Source organism: Onychomys torridus, chromosome 7 (assembly GCF_903995425.1).
Source record: "Onychomys torridus chromosome 7, mOncTor1.1, whole genome shotgun sequence".
Classification (NCBI taxonomy): domain Eukaryota; kingdom Metazoa; phylum Chordata; class Mammalia; order Rodentia; family Cricetidae; genus Onychomys; species Onychomys torridus.
In genome coordinates this window covers 112,404,256-112,427,618 of record NC_050449.1, presented here as the reverse complement: position 1 = coordinate 112,427,618, position 23,363 = coordinate 112,404,256, and the positions used below count along the sequence as shown (strand labels likewise).

Sequence of the window (23,363 nt, the reverse complement as noted above, 5' to 3'; positions counted from 1 at the left end):
GCTTTACCTGTGTTTTATCACATCTTGCTCCCCAGGTGGTTTGTAGAGTCTCCCCTGACTCCTCCTTTCTTCTCCCTGTGTCTCTGTTTGGATTTCCGGCCTGGCTCTAACCTGTCTTAACATAGGCCAGAGCAGCTTCTTTATTAACCAAGGGTAGTAGCACATATTCACAGCATACAAAAAGACAATCCCACAGCACTTCCCCTTTTATGTCTAATCAAAAAGGAAGGTTTTCACTTTACCATAGTAAAATTATATATAACAAAACAGTTATCAAGCAAGAATTACAGTTACAATATATAATCTATTTGTATTTGACAAAATTAAAGAAAACATTTAATTATCTATCTTAGTAAATCTAAAGTTTTATATCTAATCTATCTTTTATCATAACTAAGGAAAATTATAATTATGACTGTCTAGTCATCAACTCAATCAAAGTCCCCAGAAGAATCTAATATCTAAGTAAACAGGAAGTACATTGCAAGCAACTTCCAAAATTCTAGAAATGATGAGAGACATCTGGCTGCCAGGACAGCCACCCAAAGTTCCTCTGTAATGTTGGGGCCTCTGTCTTCAGCCTACAGGCCTAGAGCATATGGCAGACTTTTCAGTGAAGCAGGAAGTTTGAAGGACTATCCCATCTATTTTGGCAAAGCTTGTTAGTTGCTTTCCTATGTGTCCTGCAGAATGTCTGGCAGTTTCCTCTGTGAAGCAGGAACCTGAAGGACCATCTGGTCTTGTTTTGCCAAAGTTCAGTGGTCATTTTCCTGTGGGTCCTGCATGTCCAGTTTATATAACATATTGTCAAGCAGTGTAGGCAAGAACAATTTCTTGCCCAAATGGCTAGCTAGCCTTTCCACATTGTAAGCAAACTCCACAACGAGTTTCTTCAATGGCCATCATCCTCTTTGAAGTAACTGGTGCTGCCAGGAGCAGACATGTCTCACTGGACAGAAAAGTCAAAGTTTTTAAAACATTTTAAATGCCATATTCTGTAGGTCTTTGAAGTGTTTGAAGATTACCTATCTGAAATATATCTTTGTATACCTAAAAAACATAACAAACATGACTATAATATTAACTATTACAGATGACTAACTATAATCTGTATTTTTAATTATACATTACTGGGGTTGGGGAATTTAGTTCAGTGGTAGAGCGCTTGCCTAGCAAGCGCAAGGCCCTGGATTCAATCCTCAACTCTGGAAAAAAAAATCTGCTTAAGCTGGGTGGTGGTGGTGCACACCTTTAATCCCAGCACTCGAAGGCAGAGCCAGGCAGATCTTTCTTTGTGAGTTGGAGGCCAGCCTGGGCTACCACGTGAGTTCCAGGAAAGGTGCAAAGCTACACAGAGAAACCCTGTCTCCAAAAAATATAAAATAAAATAATTTTTAAAAAACCCTTAAGTTTGTATCAATATACAAAAATCCTTTAAACAAGAATAGAAACACATATACAGTGTAACAAAATTAACTTTAAATTTGTATCATTATACCAAAATTCATGTCAATGTAAAATATCTCAGATTAATAGTTGTTTTTTGGATTATAGTAGATTCAATCATCTACCTTTTTCTATCATTTCTTTATCATACTCCCTTTTTTCTTTTAGAAAGAGATTGACTATGAACAATAACAATTTGTAACCAAACCCCCTAAATAAAGACAAACATCAGTAATCCATTTTTGGGGAATGTAGGTGTAGTTTTCTAGGCTACTTCCTGCTGATTGGGGGTCTTAGTAATCCTTGGGGGACCCTGAGAAAATTTGGAATTATGGTCAAATCCGGACTGGAGTAGTCTATGAGGCTGGATCATCTCAGCCAGCTGCCTTGATGCTGTTCTGGATGTTAGATCATCCGGGCCATTGCTCCCATTGGAGACCTCTCAGGGGGTGTTCCTTGATGGAGCCATATTAGCCTGGAAGGAATCCACCACAGCATCTCATCTTCTGTGAAACAAACGCAGAACCTCTTTTCCAAAGCAACATTCCCTTAGACATAAGTTTCAAAGTCAAGATACCTTTAAGATACACATGTTGGGCCAGGTGGTGGTGGCGCATGCCTTTAAGAATCCCAGCACTCGGGAGGCAGAGGCAGGCGGATCTCTGTGAGTTCGAGGCCAGCCTGGTCTACAAAGCGAGTTCCAAGAAAGGCGCAAAGCTACACAGAGAAATCCTGTCTCAAAAAACAAAACAAAAAAAGATATACATGTTGGTTTAGCTTAGCAGCCCCACAATCAAATGTCTCTCTGTAGTTAAAAATTCCAAAGAGAACACAATAATATACAGTATCCAGACTCTCTGTATATTTTCCTTCTTTACTTGGCTTTACTTTACTCCCTTTTAAGGATTTTATTTTATTATTTTAAAACTATATATATATATATACACATAGACAGGTTTTCTCTGTAGCTTTGGAGTCTGTCCTGGAACTTGCTTTGTAGACCAGGCTGGCCTTGAACTCACAAAGATCCACTGCCTCTGCCTCCCAAGTGCTGGGATTACAGGCGTGTGCCACCACCGCCAGGCTTATATATCTCTTTTTTATGACTGTCTACACCTTCTTTTTTCTCTCTCAAGCCTATGCATATTTTTTAAACAGACTGTGACCCACTTAGAGTTTTTTTGTTTTTGTTTTTGTTTTTGTTTGGTCTGAATCTGTTTTATTATGTATCTTTTAGCCTTTTATTTGTCTGAGCAAAAGCCTTAAATCCGCCAAGTAGGTGCTGCAGGAGCTTGTGTTGCTAGCTTAAGCATGCAGACAGGGGCTGGGAGAATCCTCTCTGTACCACAGCCTGTGGGAGAGACTGCAGGAGCCTGCCACACCACTTAGCTCATGGTGGCTGGCAGCCATCTCTATCTCACAGGCAGCTGTCAGGAGACTCTGGGCTGCTGCTGGCATGAGACTCTGAGACTAGGAAGCCCAGTGTGGCTCCGTTTCTGTGCATTCAGAACCTTTTTTAAGGTTTCTCAGGTCTGTGTGGATCAATGTCCAACATTGGGTGCCACTTATTAAGTGTACCCACAAGAGTCTGTTAAAGGTTATCAGTGGATTTATTTATTAAGATATAAAATGGGGAGAAATACACTCACAGATATAGAACAAAGTAAACATCGGAGGTGGTTGTCCTCCATTCTGCCTGGGGACGAATGGAACCGGCTGTCCAGTCTACAACCACCTCAAGAGAGAGAGTGCAGCCCCCTCCTCAGTTTTAAGCAGTCACATGCCCAGAAAAAAACACGCCTCTGTGGGCCGGATACCACAAGGTCATTAGTGGAGCAAATTCCCACAGAGATATCATCACCCCCTAAACAGTAGGGAACAATTTTAAGAAAGCAATGCCCCTTCTCCCTCTCACAAAAGGTTTTTGTTTTCTCAGGGTTATGGTTAATTGTCATCTGTAAGGGGTTGGTTATAAGTTGTAATAGGTCAGGGGTAGAACAATAAAGTTTAGATTCAGGAATCTCCTTTGGAAAAAAAAAAAGGGGAAGAGATAGGATAGGATAATAAGGTAGATTATTGTATGGACTTGGAAATTAATTTAGCAGCTATCAGCTTTAGATAGTTAGCATTGGTATGGATTCTTGTATATTGATACAAATGTAAAATTATTTTACTATATCTGTTTGAGATCATTTGTATATTGATACAAATACAAAACTATATTTACCATATTGTACATATGTTCCTACTCATGCTTAAAGTATTTTTGTATATTGATCAAATGTAAAATTATATTTTTCATACTATATGTATGTTCTACGTTTTTGTTTGTTTGTTTGTTTTCGAGACAGGGTTTCTCTGTGTTGTTTTAGTGCCTGTCCTGGATCTCGCTCTGTAGACCAGGCTGGCCTCCAACTCACAGGGATCTGCCTGACTCTGTCTCCCGAGTTCTGGGATTAAAGGTGTGCGCTACCACCACCACCACCACCACCACCACCACCAGGCCAGTATGTTCTAGTTTTGTTTAGAATATTTTGTACATTGATACAAATTAAGGATATTGTTGTCATACTGCACTATACATTTCTACCTCTGATTAAGATATTTTAGTATATTGTCACAATTTCAAGGTCTTTGTCCCTATACTGTACATCTGTTTACAGACTGTTCAATTTTATAATGTGAAGCCTTAGTCTTTAAGTTATATAAGTTGATAAGAGTTACAGGTTAATAACCACCCATGCTTGTCATATTTATGTTAGTTAGGTTTTCTAGATATACAGAGATATGTGTTGCCTGGATAGGTAATCTTCAAACACTTCATAGACCCAGAGAATATGGCATTTAAATGTTTAAATAACTTAGATTTCTGTTGATGTGAGACACAATTGCTTCTGACAGCATTGATCTATTCCCTAGAGGATCTTGGGCTTTGAAGACACTACATATGGAGTTTGTCTTCTTCTTGGCAAAATTGGCCTGTTGGGCAAAGAACCGCCCTTGCCTCAGCTGCGGACAAGTAAGCTCACTGTCCATTAGAGATGAGCAGGACAATGGAAAAGGTGACTGCCAAACCTTGCCAAGACAGGAAAGGCCAGTCTTTCAAAATTTCCTGCTTCTGAGAATAGTCTGTCAGAAATTCTAGGCCTATAGCCAAAAGTGGTTGCCCCAACATTGCAGAAAAATATTGGGTGACTGTCCAGCAGCCAGGGGTTTCTATCATACCTTGCATGTTTCAGAAGTAGCTTGTTTGCACTTCCTACTTACTCAAGTAGTGTTATTTTCCTTCTCAGGGCTCTGATGGGGTTGAAGACTAGATAGTTATAGTTATAGTTATAATCCTCTCGTATTTTAGCTAAGAGCATTTCAGGTACAAGATTTAGATCCTTCAGGATAGGACTGCTATTGGAGTAATCTCTGTAACTTGCCAGTAACCTTTGGCCTGGACATTTAGTATGTGTTTCTTGCTCGATATTGTTCTTGCTGGCTGTAGTTTCATTTTTATGTTATTATCATTTTTCTTCTAGGTAATACTTGGATAATTGTTCTTATTGTGTACAGCATTGTATTAGGTTTAAAACTTTCTTATTTAGACAAAACAGGGAAGTGTGGGAATTCACTCCACCAGTGACCTTGGGGTATCTGGCCCGATAGAGGCATGATTTTTTTTCTGGGTATGTGACTCTTAAAACTGAGGAGAGGTGTGTGTGCTCTCTCTCTTGAGGTGGTTGTAGTCTGGACGGTTGGTTCCATTCACCCCAGGGCAGAACAGAGAGTGATGATGGCTGTTTACTTTGTTCTGTATCTGTGAGTATATTTCTCCCCATTTTATATCTTAATTAATCCATTAATATCCTTTAAATCCTTTTGTGGATTTGCTTAACCCTGATGGGCCTGGGCTGTGTTTAAGAAAAGGAGTTGAATGGGAGCCAGGGATGAAGCTGAGAAAGCTGCTTTCCCCAGGCTCCCACTCTGCCTGAGTTCCTGGGGAATTCCCTCAGTGACTGTGATGTGGGACTCTAAGATGAAGGGAACTCTTCCCTCCCTGAGTTGCTCTTGGTCATGGTGTTTATCATAGCAACAGAAAGCTAATTAGGTCAATCTTGAAAGTCCAGCCTCTCCAGCCATCAGACAGGATACCCTAGGCATGAAAACCAGTGAGATGGCTCAGCAGCTGTCTTAGTTAGGTTTTCTATTGCTGTGAAGAGACACCATGACCACAGCAGCTCTTACAAAGGAAAACATTTCATTGGGGCTGGCTTACAGTTTCAAAGGTTTAGTCCATTATCTTCATGGCGGGACATGACAGCATAGGCCAACATGGTGCTGGAGAAGGAGCTGAGAGTTCTACGTCTGGATCTGCAGACAGCAGCAGGAGACTGAGACACACCAGCAAGACTTGAGCTTATGAGACCTCAAAGCCCACACCCATGTTGACACACTTCTCCCAACAAGGCCACACCTACTATGTATAATGCCTCTCCCTATGGACCAAGTATTCAAACACAGAAGTCTATGGAGGCCAGACCTATTCAAACCACCACAGCAGCTAAAGTTGTTTGCAGCCAAGCCTAACCTGATTCCCAGGTTAAAGGGGAGAATGAACTCCAGGTTGTCCTCTGACCTCCACAGGTACCCATGTCACATGCTGCCACCACCTACACAATAATAATAAATGTGATCTTTAAAATTTAAAAACAAAAAAAAAAAGAGCGAGAAAGAAAGAAAGAAAAAGGAAGGAAGGAAGGAAGGAAGGAAGGAAGGAAGGAAGGAAGGAAGGAAGAAGTCCTGCAAGGTCAAAGTCACACAGCTGGTGTCCCAGGTAGGATTCGAACACAGGCAGTGTGTCTCCTGATCGGGCCTTAATCTATTGGACTTACTCACACCGAGTTCATCTTGGAGTGGAGGGAGGCTGAGGACCCACTTCTGCTCAATCCTGGAATGAACGGACCCTGCCTGGAGGAGGGGCTGACAAAGGTGGAACCCTGGAGCATCAGACTACAGAGGAGGCACTAGGTAGCTAGAAAGCAGCTTTCGTGTGCCCTGTGCCCTACCCTGCACTTAGGCCCTTTGGTGGTAGGGCTTGCCCTTTCTGGAAGCCATTAACCAGAACAAGCTTCAGCCTCCCAGCCTGAATCCCAAACGACTGACAGCATCCTAGGTCTGGAGAGATGGCTCAGCAGTTAAGAGCACTTGGCTACTCTTCCAGAGGTCTTGATTTCAATTCCCAGCAACCACTAGGTGGCTCACAACCATCTCTAGTGATGCCCTCTGCTGGCATCAAGAAGTACATACAGATAGAGCACTCATACATATAAAATAAATAAATCTTTTTTTAAAAAGTCATTTAAAACAGACTTGGCCTGAAGAGCTCCTGAGTGGAGGGGCCATGGGCATCACAGGTGTCCTCACCCTGTCTGAGCTGCAGACATAAGCAATACTTAGAGCCACCTCTTGTAATGCTAAAGACCAGCCCATGGAACAAGGTTGAGTTCCAGGCCAGCCTGTGCTGCAGACTGAGACCATGCTTCAAGAAGCCCCAAGTCCCATCCCCAGCATTCTGTAAAACTGGGCATGACAGCACCCAGCTGATCTCAGCACTGGGGAGATGGAGACAAGATCTGAAATTCAAGGTCATCCTTAGCTTAGGGTTGGAGGCCAGCAAGGGCTACGTGAGGGTGTGTCTCCAAAATAAAACAAACTACCAAAAAAACTAAGGACTTCATATCAGAACAGAGAAAAGAGAGCGCTGTGCGCTTACACCATCAGGTGTGAGCAAAGAGAGAGCTGTGCGCTTACACCATCAGGTGTGAGCAAAGAGAGAGCTGTGCGCTTACACAATCAGATGTGTGCTTTACCCCCTTGTCTACAGAGCCTCCTTCTACATTTCTGATTTGAAATTTTTTGTTTGCTTTCTTTTTCTTTTTTTTCTGAGACAAGGTTTCTCTATGTAGCTTTGCTAGCCTTTCTTGGAACTCACTCTGTAGCCCAGGCTGACCTTGAACTCACAGAGATCCGACTGCCTCTGCCTCCTGAGTGCTGGGATTAAAGGAGTGCACCACCCCACCCAGCATGTGAACTGCTATTTGCTCAAAGAATTTTTTTTTTTATTATGAGCCTAAAGAGATGGTTCAGGAGGTTGGGGATTTAGCTCAGTGGTAGAGTTCTTGCCTAGCAAGCGCAAGGCCCTGGGTTCGATCCTCAGCTCAAAAAAAAAGAGATGGTTCAGCAGTTAAAAAACACTTGCTACTTGTCTTGGTCAGTGTTCTATTACTGTGAAGAGACACCATGATCACGGCACCTTTTATAAAGAAAAACATGGCTTGGGGATTTAGCTCAGTGGTAGAGCACTTGCCAAGCAAGTGCAAGGCCCTGGATTCGATCCTTAGCTAAAAAAAATAAATAAATAAAAGAACAAAAGAAAGGAAGGAAGGAAGGAAGGAAGGAAGGAAGGAAGGAAGGAAGAAAGAAAGAAAGAAAGAAAGAAAGAAAGAAAGAAAGAAAGAAAGAAAGAAAAACATTTCAGCCAGGCGATTATGGCACTCGCCTTTGATCCCAGCACTCGGGAGGCCGAGGCTGGTGGATCTCTGTGACTTCAAGCCCAGCCTGGGCTACAGAGTGAGTTCCAGGAAAGGCGCAAAGCTACACAAAGAAACCTTGTCTCGAAAAAAGAAAAAAAGAAAAGAAAAAAGAAAAACATTTCATTGGGACTGGCTTACAGTTTCAGAGGTTTAGTTCATTATCTTCATGGCAGGACATGGCAGTGTGCAGGCAGACATGGTGCTGGAGGAGGAGCTGAGAGTCCTACATCTCAATCTGCAGGCAGCAGGAAGGGGGAGTGACCCTGGGTCTGGCCTGAGCATGTGAAATCCCCAAAGCTCACTACCCACCCCCAGTGACACACTTCTCCCACCAAGGCCACGCCTCCTAATTCCTGTCAAGTAGTGCCACTCCCTAATGATGAAGCACTCAAATATGTGAACTGATGGGGACCAATCTTATTCAAATGACCACACCACTCTTCCATAAAACCATCGTTGGTTCTCAGCACACACATCAGTTAGCTTACAACCACCTGTAACCCCAGGGGCCTGATGACCTCTTCTGGCCTCCTGGGGTAATGCACTCACATACACAGACACACAGAGAAATAAAAATAAGCTTTAAGAGAATCACAACCCAGCGAGCAGTGGTGGTGCGCACCTTTATTCCCAGCACTTGGGAGGCAGAGGCAGGTGGATCTCTGAGTTTGAGGCCGGCCTGGGCTACACAGAGAACCCCTGTCTCAAAAACCAAAACCAAACCAAACAAACAAACAAAAACAAACTCTCGATCTTCTTGGATCTACCTGAATGTTGGAATTACTGGACAATTTAGACAACAGTGTTTCTAATGATGCACGTGGGGAGAACCCCTCCATCGATTCAATGATGGAACCTGGGGGATTTCTCACAGGAGTTAACACCCTTGACACTGTGAAAGCAAGTTTGCCTGCATGCTTTTCTTTCCTCTTCTTTTGATTGCTTTTTGGAGGGTAAGGGTGGGGAAGGAGACAGGATTTCACTACATAGCCCTGGCCAGCCTCTAGACCAGGCCAAGCTCAGAGATCTGCTGTCTCTGCCTCCGGTGTAATGGGGATAAAGGTGTACACCAGAGTTCTCAGAGATTGAACTCAGGTCTTGGTGGCAAGGGCCTTTCCCAGCTGAGCCATCACCCCCAACCTGTGCTTTTCTAATACACATAAGCCAGGCGATTTCACAACACACACTGCATGGTAAGCTTTCTCCACTGGCCTTTTCATATGACAGTTCATTCGGTGCTTACAACAATCACCCAGAGAGGTAGTCACTTGTGGTTGTAGATGGCCCTGCTTCCTCTGGTACATCCTGTGAGAGGGAGGCTCTGCCACTTCCATCCCTTCCAGGGACAACCAGGATCCTGGGGGAGGGGCAATTGAGAGAGAGAGGAGAGAAAGAGAGAGAGAGAGAGAGAGAGAGAGAGAGAGAGAGAGAGAGAGAATGACGGTCTTGATGACGGTCTTGACGCTATGGGAAAGGTTCGTCACCCTTGGTATCTGAAGGAACTTGGATTTCAAAAGGAAGACAGAATGCACTCTCACCCAGAGAGGAGCCTGTCTTCCCACCTGGGACAAAAGCCTCTTCTTTCCCTGGCATCCCTCCACATAGGCCCGTGTACCAACCTAAGTGATAAAGCTTGCCAGGGTAACTGAGGAGGAGGCAGGTGTGATGTCTGCCACCCCATCTGTGACCACGAAGATGATGACTCCAGGGTCAGAAATAACCCCACAGTCAGCTCTCATGTGTCAGCCCTCCTAGCCATTCCCAGAGAGTCTGGGCCCTGAGTCAGAGCAAAGAGTCCAGAAGTAGCGATGGACTCCGGGGACACTGGGCAGTGACACCACAGAGTGAGCCTAGAGATTTTTACGATAAATCAAAGGCCTGCTCCTTCAGAAGTCCTCTCAGTTTACTTCCCTCATAGCTTCGCAGACCTGGGCTGTGGAGCTAGGGTGAAAATGGACAGGAGACAGCTCAGCTTTCTTTCTGCACAGAGAGAATCAGAGGATGAAAACCTTTTTACTCAAAAATCTACTCCGGTAGCGATGGACGATGAGAAGCCTTGTCTTGTCTTCAGGGAGCCACCAGGCTCTGGCAAAGTGGCAACAATACTCTAGCACAGAGAAGAGCCTACAGGACGAGAGAACAGGGACACCCATATGTCAAGTGACCCCCTTATTCATCCCCTCAAAATAGTCTGGATGTCTCCATCCATGACTGAGTCATCCACCCCAATCCTGGGGGCAGACTTGGGATGAATGGAGCTCTTCCTCCACCCTACCCCTCCTCAGCCCAAAGAACTTGTAACTGATTCCCCAGGATGGAAAACTGACTTCCACAAGCCCTAAAAATAACTGGACCACTTAATACTCCGAACATAGCCTCTCCCTGCCCCCGCCTCACCCACCCCCAGCCAGCCAGATAAAGGCAGCTGCCTGGCTGACAGGGAACAGAGACCCAGAGCCAAGGTAGAGAGAAGGCGTGGGACCCAGGAACAGAACTGAACTAAGGCCAAACAGAGAACCCCAAGGACGACAGACTCTAAGGCTGCGCCCACTAGACACCTGAAAGCACCCAGACCGGACCCTCAGTGAGTACCCTCCCCTAGCTCTCTGGGCTGTGCCCTCTGATCCTTGCAGCATGAGCATCAGGAGTGAGCCTAGGGGGAAAATGTTGAGAAGCATGTGGGCACAGGTGTACAGGGCAGACCCCAAGAGAGAAATTCCACCAAGATCTTTCTCTAGAAGGTAGCAAGGATTTGTATGTGTTCAGCTGCTGCTGTGGTTACCACAGGCTGGCCCAAGAAGCAGATTCTCTCTGATCTAGTATAATCCAGAGTGGGTTTCAGGTGTGCACGTGAGTGGGTCTATGTGCCATAGTGAAAGTGTAGCAATCAGAACATTGTTTCACTGGTTTACCATGTATGTGGATCCTAGGAACAGAACCAAGGTCCTCAGAAATAGGAGGAGCTACCTTTACACTGACCCATCTTGCCGGCCCTGGAGTTTTAATTTTTAAAATGCAGCTATAGGCCTGGGACACAGCTTAGTTGGTGAATCTCAGTCTTGGGAGGCAGAGGCAGGAGGATCTGAAGTTCATGAGTTTGAGATCAACCTGGACTAGATGAGAGTCTGTTCAAAAATAATAAAAATGCAAATATGGAACTCCTCTTGCTTCAGGGCTTGCTCCCCAGGAAGCCTAAGGTCAGTCCAGGGACCACAGGAAAGAGGGACAGACAAAAGCTGGGAAGATAGGGGACCAGGAATAAATAGCAAGAAAGCCAGAACAAGGCCTAGGGCAGGTCCAGTTCCCAGCATTGTTGGTGACAATCTTGGCATATATGGCCCCAGAGATTTCATGCCCAGGCTAGCCTGTGAGCAGCTTCCCGTGAGGCGGCCTGGGTAGAATGATTTTGTCCCAGGCCATTGTCTTGCCCCGTGGGAAAAACCCTCTAACTAAGCCTAGGGCAGAGTGGATGATCCGGTCTGAAGCCACCCATCCATCGGTAGGCATCCAGAGCAGGCTGGTGCCAAAGAGGGGTCTGGGGTGAAGGTGGGTGGTCCTAAGCAGTAGGTGGTCCTGAGTGGCTGTCTCAGCATAGGAGACCTATGCACGCACAATTTTTGAAACTCGCTACATCCTAAACCTGGTCCCAAATTGTCTGTAGTAGTCTCGGGCCAGGAGAGGAGCCAGGAGCCAGAAAACTCCCTACATGCTGAGCCTCCACGGACGGACGGCTCCTGCCCCCTCACTGGCCTGTTTCCCCTAACGACAGGCAATCAGACTCACTGGCTTCTGAGGATCCTTAACTCTGACCACTTTGACCTCTGTGACCCTAGCAAGGATTCTGGAGGTTCCTGGGAGTTGGGGTTGGGTGCAGCTGGTAATCTGTGTAGGATATCTGCTCAGGCCACCCTTGTCGTGCTCAGATAGAGCATGGGTTTGTGTGTGGTCTCCTCATCAGAGCTCAGAGACAAGAGGGGCCACCCAGAGGTTTTACTTGGGGCCCAGGCAGAAAATGTCAGACTTCACCTCCTCAGGCCCCTAATATCCATGGTGGACAGACCAGGGAGGGGGTGGGACAAGCAGCCCTCCCTTTTTCCTCTGAGGTAGAAGGACAGGAAGACGTCTGTCTTGTACTTGTCACCTGCGTCCCTGCTACATCCCACACCCTCAGATCTCTTTGCATGATGGGGATCTTCCAGATTGGCCTACAGGCCAGATACCTTGACACCTCAGAGGAAGCAGAAGGCAGAGTCTCCTAGGACCCCAAAATATGGAAGGAGATGGCATGGGACATGGGCACACCAGGTCTCCCTGGCTGAGCTGGAACCTCCCTGAGTATCATGATGTCTGGCCGAGGCATGGACCTCAGCTATATTTAGTGCCAAGTGCAGGGCGGAGCAGTGGGTCAGGGCAGCACATAGTTCACATTCTTTCCCTAATGGCCTCTGGGGACTGTCATAGCACCTGTCACAAGACAGATAGGACATACATGAAACAGACCCGAAGATGGCTGAAGGGGTGTGAGGTCACTGAGGAGTGAGGAGAGTTAGGGAGAGGTGTGCCTTGGTGGAAGCTGGTTGGGGCAGGGGGAGGGGTTAGGATCCAGATTCTGGCCACAAGCCCTGCCCTAGAGACTTTCCAAAATATGCTTGCATGCCCACTAGGGAGGGTTCTCTGTGGGCCAGGGACAGAGCTCTCGTGTCTAGAGCTGTTTTGGCCGAAGGGATCTTAATCCCACAATCTTCTACCATGCACACACCTTGGGTACGTCACCTCCCAATTCTCCTAGGAGTGCCCATTGAGGAAGAGAGGTCCTGTGGCCAATTTAAAAAAAAAAAAAAAAAAAAAAAAAAAAAGCCCTGTATATCCAACCCTCTTATTTCTTAGGGGTCAGGCCCTCAGGAAGTCTAGGATCTCCAAGTCAGCACTGCCTACAATTCATTCTGCAGGACCTGACTCTGGACCTTGGGCCTCGTGTTTCTCATCCTTAATGACAAAGAGTTGTGGGGAGAAAAAAAACTTCAGATACCATTAGTTCCGGACTGGGAATGTGGATCAGTTGGTAGAATGCTTGCCTACCATGCACGGAGGCCTGGGGTCAATCCTCAGCACCTACCATGGTGGCATATTCCAGTAATCGAATAGCCTGGAAGGTGGTGGTACTCAGAAGGATTGGAAGTTCAAGGTCATCCTTGGCTATGCAGCAAGTTTGAGGCTAGTCTGGGTTACTTGAGATCCTGTCTGTAAAAGAAAAACCCTGACCTGGAATTCAAATGTTGGCTCTGCCTAAACATGAGCAACTTTTCCGCCTTGGAACTCTATTTCCCAGCAAGGGCTGTGGACCCAGAGGCCTGGGAAAGGTTGTCTTGAGTTGAGAGCCAGGAAGTGGAAGCTGGAGAAGGTTTTCTGGCCAACGTGCTAATTCCGCCCTCTGGTGTTCTGTGAGGGAATTTCACTATCATAGGAAATGAGTCTTTATTTAGACTTCTCCTAAGAGCTTCTACAGAGCTCTCACTTGGGAATCTCCCGGGGATAAACAATTTTGACAGAGGAAGATGTAGATGATTCATCCAGTTTACCCACTGGAAATCCAGATCCCTTCAGTGGCTGGGAAGCATCTCGAGGCCAGATGAGACTGGGAAGCAGAGGCTCACAGTGATGGACGGGTGGACAGACAGAGGGATGGGCAGCTACACCAGCCAGGCAGAGTGAGCCTCTGAGAGATGTGGGGGAAGAGGGGGGCAGCCCTTAGTAAGAGTCACACAATTTCCGAGCTTTTCTCCTACTATTCATCCCAGGAACTGGCCCTCACTCCACTCACCTCTTTCCCTTCTTCTCAGAAGGATGGCTGATGCCCAGACGCAGGTAGCTCCTACACCAACCGTCCAAATGAGGACTGGAAAGGACCTCCCCCTCCCCCCCCCCCCACCCCTGGAGGGTCTGCCGTTGCCACCACCCAAGGAGTCCTTCTCCAAGTTCCAGCAGCAGCGGCAAGCCAGCGAGCTCCGCCGTCTCTACAAACACATCCACCCTGAGCTTCGAAAGAACCTCGAGGAGGCTGTGGCTGAGGACCTGGCAGAGGTGCTGGGCTCAGAAGAGCCCACTGAGGGTGATGTTCAATGTATGCGCTGGATCTTTGAGAACTGGCGACTGGATGCCATTGGTGACCATGAGAGGCCGGCTGCCAAGGAACCTGTGTCCGGTGGCAACGTCCAGGCCACCTCTCGGAAGTTTGAGGAAGGCTCCTTTACCAGCAGCTCAGATCAGGAGCCAGCTGGACCCCGGCCAACTGGAGGTGATGTTCAAGCTGCCAGACAGCTATTTGAAACCAAGCCACTGGATGCATTGACAGGCCAGGAGGAGGCAACAGAGGCCACCAGGAAGGAACCTGCAGCCAGTGGAGACGTACAGGGTACCAGAAAGCTCTTTGAGACACGTCCTCTGGACCGGCTCGGCTCCCGCCCCTCTATCCAGGAGCAGAGCCCCTTGGAGCTGCGCTCAGAGATTCAGGAGCTGAAGGGTGATGTGAAGAAGACAGTGAAGCTGTTTCAGACAGAACCTCTCTGTGCCATCCAGGATGCAGAGGGCGCCATCCATGAAGTCAAGGCTGCCTGTCGGGAGGAGATCCAGAGCAATGCAGTGAGGTCAGCCCGCTGGCTCTTTGAGACCAGACCCCTGGATGCCTTCCACCAGGATCCCAGCCAGGTGCGAGTGATTCGGGGGATCTCCCTGGAGGAGGGAGCCCTGCCCGACGTCAGTGCGACTCGTTGGATCTTTGAGACGCAGCCTCTGGATGCCATCCGTGAGATCTTGGTGGATGAGAAGGACTTCCAGCCATCTCCAGATCTCATCCCTCCTGGTCCAGATGTGCAGCAGCAGCGACATCTGTTTGAGACCTGCGCCCTGGACACTCTGAAAGGGAAAGGAGAAGCTAGGGCAGAGGCTCCACCCAAGGAGGAGGTGATTCCTGGTGATGTTCGCTCTACACTCTGGCTGTTTGAGACAAAACCCCTGGATGCTCCCAGAGACCAGGTCCAAGTGGGTCATCTGCAGCGGGTGGGTCACCAGAAGGGTGAGGGGCTTAGGACTGACTGTCTATCTAGTGATGGCACTTCAGCATTGCCTCTGTCTCAGGGTGTCCCCCAGAATGACAGGTTGAAGGGGGATGTAAAAACCTTCAAAAATCTTTTTGAGACCCTTCCCCTGGACAGCATCGGACAGGGTGAGCATTCAACCTGTGGAAATATAAGCAGAGCACAAACAATTGATTCTGCTGAGCAGTCCCAGGGCACAGATTCCCCCATATATGCCATGCAGGACAGCAGGGGACAGCTCCATGCCCTGACGTCTGTCAGCAGAGAGCAGGTAGTTGGAGGTGATGTACAGGGCTACAAGTGGATGTTTGAGACACAGCCCCTAGACCAACTGGGTCGAAGTCCCAGCACCGTTGACTTGGTCCGAGGCATTACTCGGCAGGAAGTGGTAGCCGGGGATGTTAGCACCACCCGGTGGCTCTTTGAGACACAGCCACTGGGGATGACCCAGCCACAAGAACAGCAGAAACGGCAGGAGGAGGGTGGGAAGTGTCCAGAAGTACCCCCTTCTGAGCACCCCCAAAAAGGCAGCGTGCAGACCATCCGCTGGCTATTTGAGACCTACCCCATGAGTGAGTTGGCCGAGAAGCAAGACTCTGAGGTCACAGACCCTGTGAGCAAGGCTGAAGCACAGTCGTGCACCTGGATGTTTGGGCCCCAATCTCTGAACCAGATGGAAGGCTCTGCAGAACAGCACCTGCAAACCAGCCAGGTCCAGGCTAGAGACAGACAGACAGACAGACATGTCTTTGAGACTGAATCTCAAAGGCTGGCATCAGGCCAGCCCTGTGGGAGAAGACCTGTAAGGTACTGCAGCCGAGTGGAAATTCCTTCAGGGCAGGTATCTCGGCAGAAAGAGGTTTTCCAGGCATTGGAGGCAGGCAAGAAGGAGACACAGGAGGCAAGGATAAGCCCTGAGTCCTTCCCCACAGGCTCTGTGCACAAATTCACCTGGCTCTTTGAGAACTGCCCCATGGGCTCCCTGGCAGCTGAGAGCATCAGAGGAGACAACCTCCAGGAAGAACAGCCTAAAGGCCCTGCAGATCGTGGGACACCAGAGAGGCAGGAGACAGCAGCCGAGAGAACCCTTCGGACTTTGCACACCACTCCTGGCATCCTGCACCATGGAGGAATCCTCATGGAAGCCCGAGGGCCAGGGGAACTCTGCCTTGCCAAGTATGTGCTCCCAAGCCCAGGGCAGGGACACCCCTACATACGGAAGGAGGAGCTGGTGTGTGGTGAGCTCCCCAGGATCGTCCGCCAAGTGCTGCGTCGGGCAGATGTGGACCAGCAGGGACTGCTGGTTCAGGAGGACACAGCTGGCCAGCTTCAGCTCCACCCACTGAGGCTGCCAGGGCCAGGTGACACTGGGAATATTGAAGATCTGGATCCTGCACTCCAACAGCTGCTGGCTTGTGGGCTTGGAGTCTCTGTGGCAAAGACAGGGCTGGTGATGCAAGAGACAGGGCAGGGCTTAGTGGCACTGACTGCTTACTCCCTTCAGCCCCAGCTAACCAGCAGGGTCCCCGAAAGAAGTAGTGTGCAGCTGCTGGCCAGCTGCATAGACAAAGGAGACCTGACAGGCCTTCACAGTCTGCGATGGGAGCCACCAGCAGACCCAAGTTCCATACCAGACAGAGAGGAGTCCCAGAGGTTTCCCCCAACTGAGAGCATCATACATGTTGCCCCATTAGACCCCACCATGGAGATGGGGCATTTGAGAGTTTTGGGGTCCACACCCTGCCCACCTCCACCTCGGGCAGTTGGAAAAGTGGTCCTTCCAAATGGGAAAGCTGTAGCCCAGGCTCCATTGCAGGAAGTAAGAAAGCAAACAGATACCAGCCCTGCCGGGCAGACAGGGAATACAGCCTTAGGAGGGCCAGCAGGAACCACAGCTTCCCCTCAAGGGTCTGGGACCCCAGATCTCCAGGAAGCCATGCAAAATCTGCGGATGGCAGCCACAGAGGCCCAAAGCCTGCACCAACAAGTTCTGAAGAGGCATTCACGGGGCTCTGACCCTGCAGCTACCTCCATGCCTAGCCGAGATGTTCCTCTGCAAGCATCAGCTCAGCCTGCCACTGGGGCTACCCAGGGCAGCATCAGGCCTGTGGCCAGAAGTGAAGCCAGGATCCCAGCAGCCCCCAGAAAGGTCAGTGGGGACAACAAAGCAGTCCCCAGAGGGCTGCCTGGGGGGCGGGTGACCATACAGGATGGTGTCTATGCTGCTCACCCTGTGAGGACCTCTGACCCACCTGGGGCTACCCAGCTTTCTGAAAAAGAGCCCCAGCCAAGGGACAGGGAGAGTGCACTCTCTGCCCATGATCCCAGCCCACCCCAGGCACAACCAGGTCAGAGTCCCAGGCCAGGATATCATGAACCTGGGGGTCATACACAAAGGGCCTGGGGACCTCTGGGGAAAGTGATGGTCCCAATATGGCCTGAGTGCCTTCAAGCAGCAGATGCCACCCTGAAGAATGTCCCTCTCACTCACCACACTCCAACATCTAAACCCCAGCCAGCAGGTGCCAGCCGGCACTCCCATAATGCCTCTGTTCCTCCCCCTCCTAATCTCCCAGCTGCTGTGACAGAACCTGACCACCCAGTTCAAGGCCACCACCATGAAGACTCCATCCAGCAGGCCTTCAAGCCCCTACAGGACCCCCTTCTTCATACTCACAACAGACCTGCTGGACAGAAAACCCCTGAGGGGTCAGAGACAAAAAGCTCCAAACCGGAATGCACCATGTCTCCAAGAAAGAAACCCCCAGTGCCTCCCAAACCTCCACATCTAAACCAAGTCCACCCCCCTCACAGGCTGCCCAAGCCCTCGGCAGTCTCTTCTGATGTCTCAAAAGCAGGACAAGAGCACAAGCTAGGTGAGCCAGACACAGCCAACCCTCAATCAGCCAAAGCTCCCAAAACAGCTCCAGAATGCCTGCCTCCAGCCGAACGCTCCAAGGGACAGACCCAGGCCAAGCATCAGCAACTTCTCAGTACCATGGTTTCCAGGCCCAGCAGGGGTCAGTTACCCAGCAGCAACAGCCAGAGCCCTGAGTCCCCTAAGGTGAACATTCTCAACAATGACTTCGACCCACCACAAAAGAACTTTAGCTCCCCAAAAGAGCAGCCCACTAACTGTTCCAAGACCGCTGAGAGCCCAGAGACTGTACAAGGTAGCCATCAAGAGCTCCAGGGCCTCCTAAGCCAAGTACAAGCCCTAGAGAGGGAAGCAACCCACAATGTGGATGTGCAGGCCCTGCGGAAGCTCTTTGAGGGTGTACCCCAGCTGGGAAGGGACACCCCTCAGGATCCCACTGCACCCCACAAGACTGAGGCCTCAATGGAGCAGGCCTTTGGGGAACTGACTCGGGTGAGTACAGAGGTTGCCCAACTGAAGGAACAGACCCTAGCCAGGCTGCTGGACATTGAAGAAGCAGTGCACAAGGCTCTTAGCTCCATGTCTAGCCTCCAGTCTGAGGTTCACACAAGGGACTATCCACAGAGAACGCCAAAAGATCCCAGTGCACACAAGGCCAGTGTCTCCACCAGCAGCAGAACCAGACCTACAAGCTCAAGTCAGGCCAAGATCCAAATGTAGTCAAAAATCAAGGCAATGGTCAGAGCCATGCAGAGGAGCAAGGTCAAGCCAAGGTCAGAAATCACACAGAGGCCAGAGGTCAGGCAGCATTGAATGTCTTTCCCTCCAGGAGGCTGGAGACACCAAGAGAAGAGTCCGGCCTCCAACAAGTCTCACCTTCCTGCAAAGGCTCTACCTCCTCCCCCCTTTCACCTCTATCCAATCAGCTACCAAGAAGCTTCCAGAAGCTTCTAGCCCTCAGGGAAGCCATTATATCTCAGGGAAAAGCACACACCTAGCTCAGGACATAGGCCAAGCCCTACTCTACAAGAGAGATATCCAGGACCAGGCTGGGATGATTATCAAGGACTCTGAGCAAAAGAATGTTCTGGAATTGCAGACTGGGTCAGCTAGCTCCAAGTACTATGGAGCCACTAGAGCAGTGACTGAACAGTATGAGGAGATGGACCAGTTTGGGAATACAGTCCTCACTTCCTCTACCACCATTACCCAGCAGACAGAGCCGCCAATGGACCCGGCCCACAGCTCCGACTCCACACTCCTCCCTTGCTAAGGCAGTGCTCCACAGCCCCTCCAGGTTCAACAGTGACAGAAGCCTAGGTTTCCGGCAGCCACATCCAACCGGCTGTCCTATGAGCCCCTCTGTCTCCCACCCAGCAGGGGTACCTCCCCCAGAGCTCTAGGACTGAGGCATGGGCCGGCCTTCAGCACAGATGGGGCAAGCAGAGAGCTGAGGAGGGCTGTTTGCCTTGTCAGGCCCAGTTCTTGAAAAAGAGGCAAGAAAAGTAAAGGAGCTAGCCACAGAGTAGCACCAGTGGGTGGTAAAGGAGCCAGCCACAGAGTAGCACGGGTGGGTGGGATGGACAGGATGTGCTGGGGAATGGAGCATGTGCACATGCACATCAGCCCAGCTTATATGTGCACTTGTGAATCTGCATCTCATTGCCTAGAGTTGGAGAGACACCCCTCCACCGTGTTCCTCCATCACCAGCCTTTATTTCTTTTGTTATGGAATCTGGCTATCTTAATCCCTGGTGAGGACCAGGGCTGACTGGACTGGACGTGACATTGGTCTCTGTTAGATACTGCACTGACAGCTCCAGAAAAACTTGGGTGCCTGCCTCTTCACCACCAGTGGTCCAAAGTTCACAGAGAAAGAGCTAGCAGTAAACAGTGTTCCTAGAAGCTAAGTACACCGCCCTTCCTGCTCCCATCACCCCAACTCTGTATCCCAAATGGAAAAAATATGACCCCCAAATAAACCCAAAGGTGATTCTCTACTGTGTGTGTAAGAGACTGTGTATGTGCCTGCCCCAGAGTCATTGCTCACACGGGAAAACAATCATGATAGCAGGTGCCTGTTCTAACAGTAGCAGTACTGACACAGAAGAGCCAGTGTTCCCCACAGTGTAGGTCAGGGAACAGAAATGCCCGCCACTCCCCTGTTCTGTGATCTCTGCATGCACACACAGCCACCACACTCCAGATACACACTCAGATACACACATAGTACATACACATGGAAACTACCAACATGTACCACTCTCACACATACACACAGAGAGATATATACCATAGACATGCACACACCACATACCCAGACCCACATGCTGCTGCCCCTTTTATCTCTGCCTCCCCCCTAATGTTCTTGGGTGTCATTCTAGGAAAAATCTTAAAATCCTGGCCCAGGGGCTAGAGAGATGGCTCAGTGGTTGGGAGCACTGAATGCTCTTCCAGAGGACCTTGGTTCAAATCCCAGCAACCACATGGCAGCTCACAATTGTCTGTAACTCCAAGATCTGACACCCTCACACAAACATACATGCAGGCAAAACACTAATGCACATAAAAAAATAAAAATAAAATTTAAAAAATCCTGGCCCAGAATGGAAAAGTAACCCCATACAACCAGGGAAGGGAGGTGGGAACATTCCTGCTAGAATTCCTATGCTCAGAATTGCTCAGCCATTTCTCATTCACCCGTACTCTTGGAACACAGCAGGTCCTGTATGCCAAGGAGGGAGGTGTTTTTGGGAAGGGAGCAATCAGATCCTGGCTGGAAAATGCAATGACTTGATGAAAACCTTTTTCCCTCTTTCAAAAACCACCTATGCCAGGTCCACTTTAAGGCGCGGGGTGACATAAAAATCCAGTAGGAGCTGCCATCAGGAAACTGGCTTGGCATGAGGAGAGGGAGGAAGGAGAAATATGATGTCAGAGAGAGGGCGGTGTGTCTAATGTCTTTCCCCTCAGGAGACATGAGTCATGGCGGTGTGACCATGACAAAGAACAGTCTTAGAGAGGAGGCTAGTTTGGGCCTCCAGAAGGAAGAGACATCTGATATCTGAATGTCAAGAGAACAGGACTCCCAGAGTGAATGGTGTGAGCATGTAATCTCAGCATTTGGAAAGTGGAGGCAGGAGGATCAGAAGTCCAAGGTCATCTTTGGCAACTAGTAAGTTTGAGGCCAGCCTGAGCTACATTAGATGGTCTCAAAATCAAGGGTGTGGGAACCAGATATGGTGGTGCATCCCTTTAATTCCAGTACTAAGGAGGCAGACACAGCAGATCTCTGTGATAGGCCAGCCTGGTCTACACAGCCAATTTTAAGTCAGCCAGGGATACATAGTGAGACCCTGCCTAAAATAAAGGGGTGTGGGTGTGAGGATATAGCTCAGCAGTGCCTTGTTCAGCTAACATGTACAAGGTACCAGTAAATCAATCCTCAATACCACAAAAAATAAAATGCCTGTGCAGGAATTCCCATGTTTCTGCCCCCCACCACCACTTTGTCTCTCCCCTCCACCTTTCACAGGCTCTCACTTGGCCACTGGCCCAGCAGCTTACCACATGAGTGTCTTCAATGTCCTCATCTGTAAAATGGGCATGGTTGTGGTATCTACCATGTGAAGACTGTGAATTAATAGGTGTTGAGTACTTGAAGCTAAACCTCTGCCTGGCATTCATTTTTAATTCCAAAAATATTGGGAAGGCTTTGTTTTGTTTTTTAAAATTTAGGATGAGGTCTCTCTCCATAGCCCTGGCTGGCTTGAGACAGGATGCAGATCAGGCTAGACTCGAATTTGCAGTAATTCTCCTGCCTCCCCCTCAGTCAGTGCTGAGGATGACAAGTGTGTACCACCTGGTCCAACAGCCTTGATTCGTTTGTTTGGAGTTTTTTGTTTGTTTGTTTGTTTGTTTTATTTGGTTTTGAGAGTCCCGTTTAAGAGTGAATGGCCTCAAGTTTGCCCTGTGGCTGAAGATGACCTTGAGCCCCTGAACTTGCTCTTACCTCTCAAGTCTCGCAATTGTAGACATGTGTCGTCAAGGCAACCTTCTGTAATATTTTTTCAGCATCTTCTTTCTCACCTGCAGGGGGCGTGTGCCCAGTGTTGTTCATCTTGGTTACGAGTCAAAAGAGCACACAGATGAACGAAACGATTGAGTCAATCTGTGGATTCACGCTAATGGCATTCAATTGTGCTTCGTGCCAGGATCTGTTCAGGGTGCTAAAAATAGCGATGAACAAGGCAGAATTTACCCTTGACCTCACAGGGCTGAGAGAGAAGACAAATATATAAGCAGATTAAGTCATTTTACACGAGAAAAAACTGTGTGTGAAAAACAAGATCGACTGGCAAGGGCAGGCTGAGTTTCGGTGGTCGAGGAGGCATCGCTGCGGAGCAGCCAGAACTGTGGCGGCCGGAGAGCGCAGCAGCGGAGCGGCCGGTGCAGGAGGCCCCGCCCCGGCTCGCTCACACCTGCAGCCGCACCTGCCTCCGCACCTGCCCAGGCTCCGCCCCTCTCCGCACGCGCCCAGCCCAGACCCCGCCCCCGAGCCGACGGGGCGTGCTCCCGCGGCCGTCGCCAAGGTGACGGTGACGTCGCGGGCTGCTGGGTTCGGAACGTTCAGGCGGTGGATGGTTGCCAGGAAACGCCCGGCAGGCGTGCTGCCAGGGCTGGCTCCGCCAGCAGACGCCGGGCGCCAGGACGCGCCGTCCCGGCCAGCTCTTGCGCGGAGCCTCCCTCCCGGATTCCAAACGGATGCGGATTCCGGGGCTCACCCGGGAGGGCGCCTGGTCCCTCCTTGATGCTCTGCCCTTGTCTGTGTCTGGAATTCGTCCTCTGCCTCCGGCTACCATTCATCTCTGCCTCCCCAGTTTGATACTCTATCAAAGTAAAATGCCAAGAGCCTGGGCAGGCAAGATAGCTCTGCTGATAAAGGTGCCTATGGTGCAAACTTGGCAGCCTGAGTCCCATCCCAGAATCCAGGTGAAGGTGGAAAGCAGAGAATCTACAGTTATCCTTGGACCTCCACACACAGAAGTGGCATCCTCACCCATCCACACACATCATGCATACACAATAGTAAAAGATTTGTTTTGTTGTTTTGTTTTGAGACAGGGTTTCTCTGTGTAGCTTTGGAGCCTGTCCTGGAACTCTGTATAGACTATAGTTTGGTCTCAAACTCACAGAGATTCACCTGCCTCTGCCTCCCAAGTGCTAGGATTACAGACGTGTGCCACCACCGCCTGGCTAAGATTTGTTATTTTTAAGTGTGTGTGTGTGTGTGTGTGTGTGTGTGTGTGTGTGTGTGTGCACATGACTGTGGGTTGGGTTTTACCAATGCCCCAGAGCTGGAGT

The 23,363-nt window shown here is 49.2% G+C and overlaps 1 protein-coding gene across 1 annotated transcript; it reads left to right on the top strand.

Moving 5' to 3' along the window:
• Positions 1–13,871: 13,871 nt before the first annotated feature.
• Positions 13,872–19,366, top strand: Xirp1 (xin actin binding repeat containing 1). The gene is given in 4 exon segments (XM_036191892.1): positions 13,872–18,702; positions 18,705–18,902; positions 18,905–19,225; positions 19,228–19,366. Coding segments are annotated over 4 exon segments (5,442 nt in total). The 3' UTR covers positions 19,320–19,366.
• Positions 19,367–23,363: the final 3,997 nt, after the last annotated feature.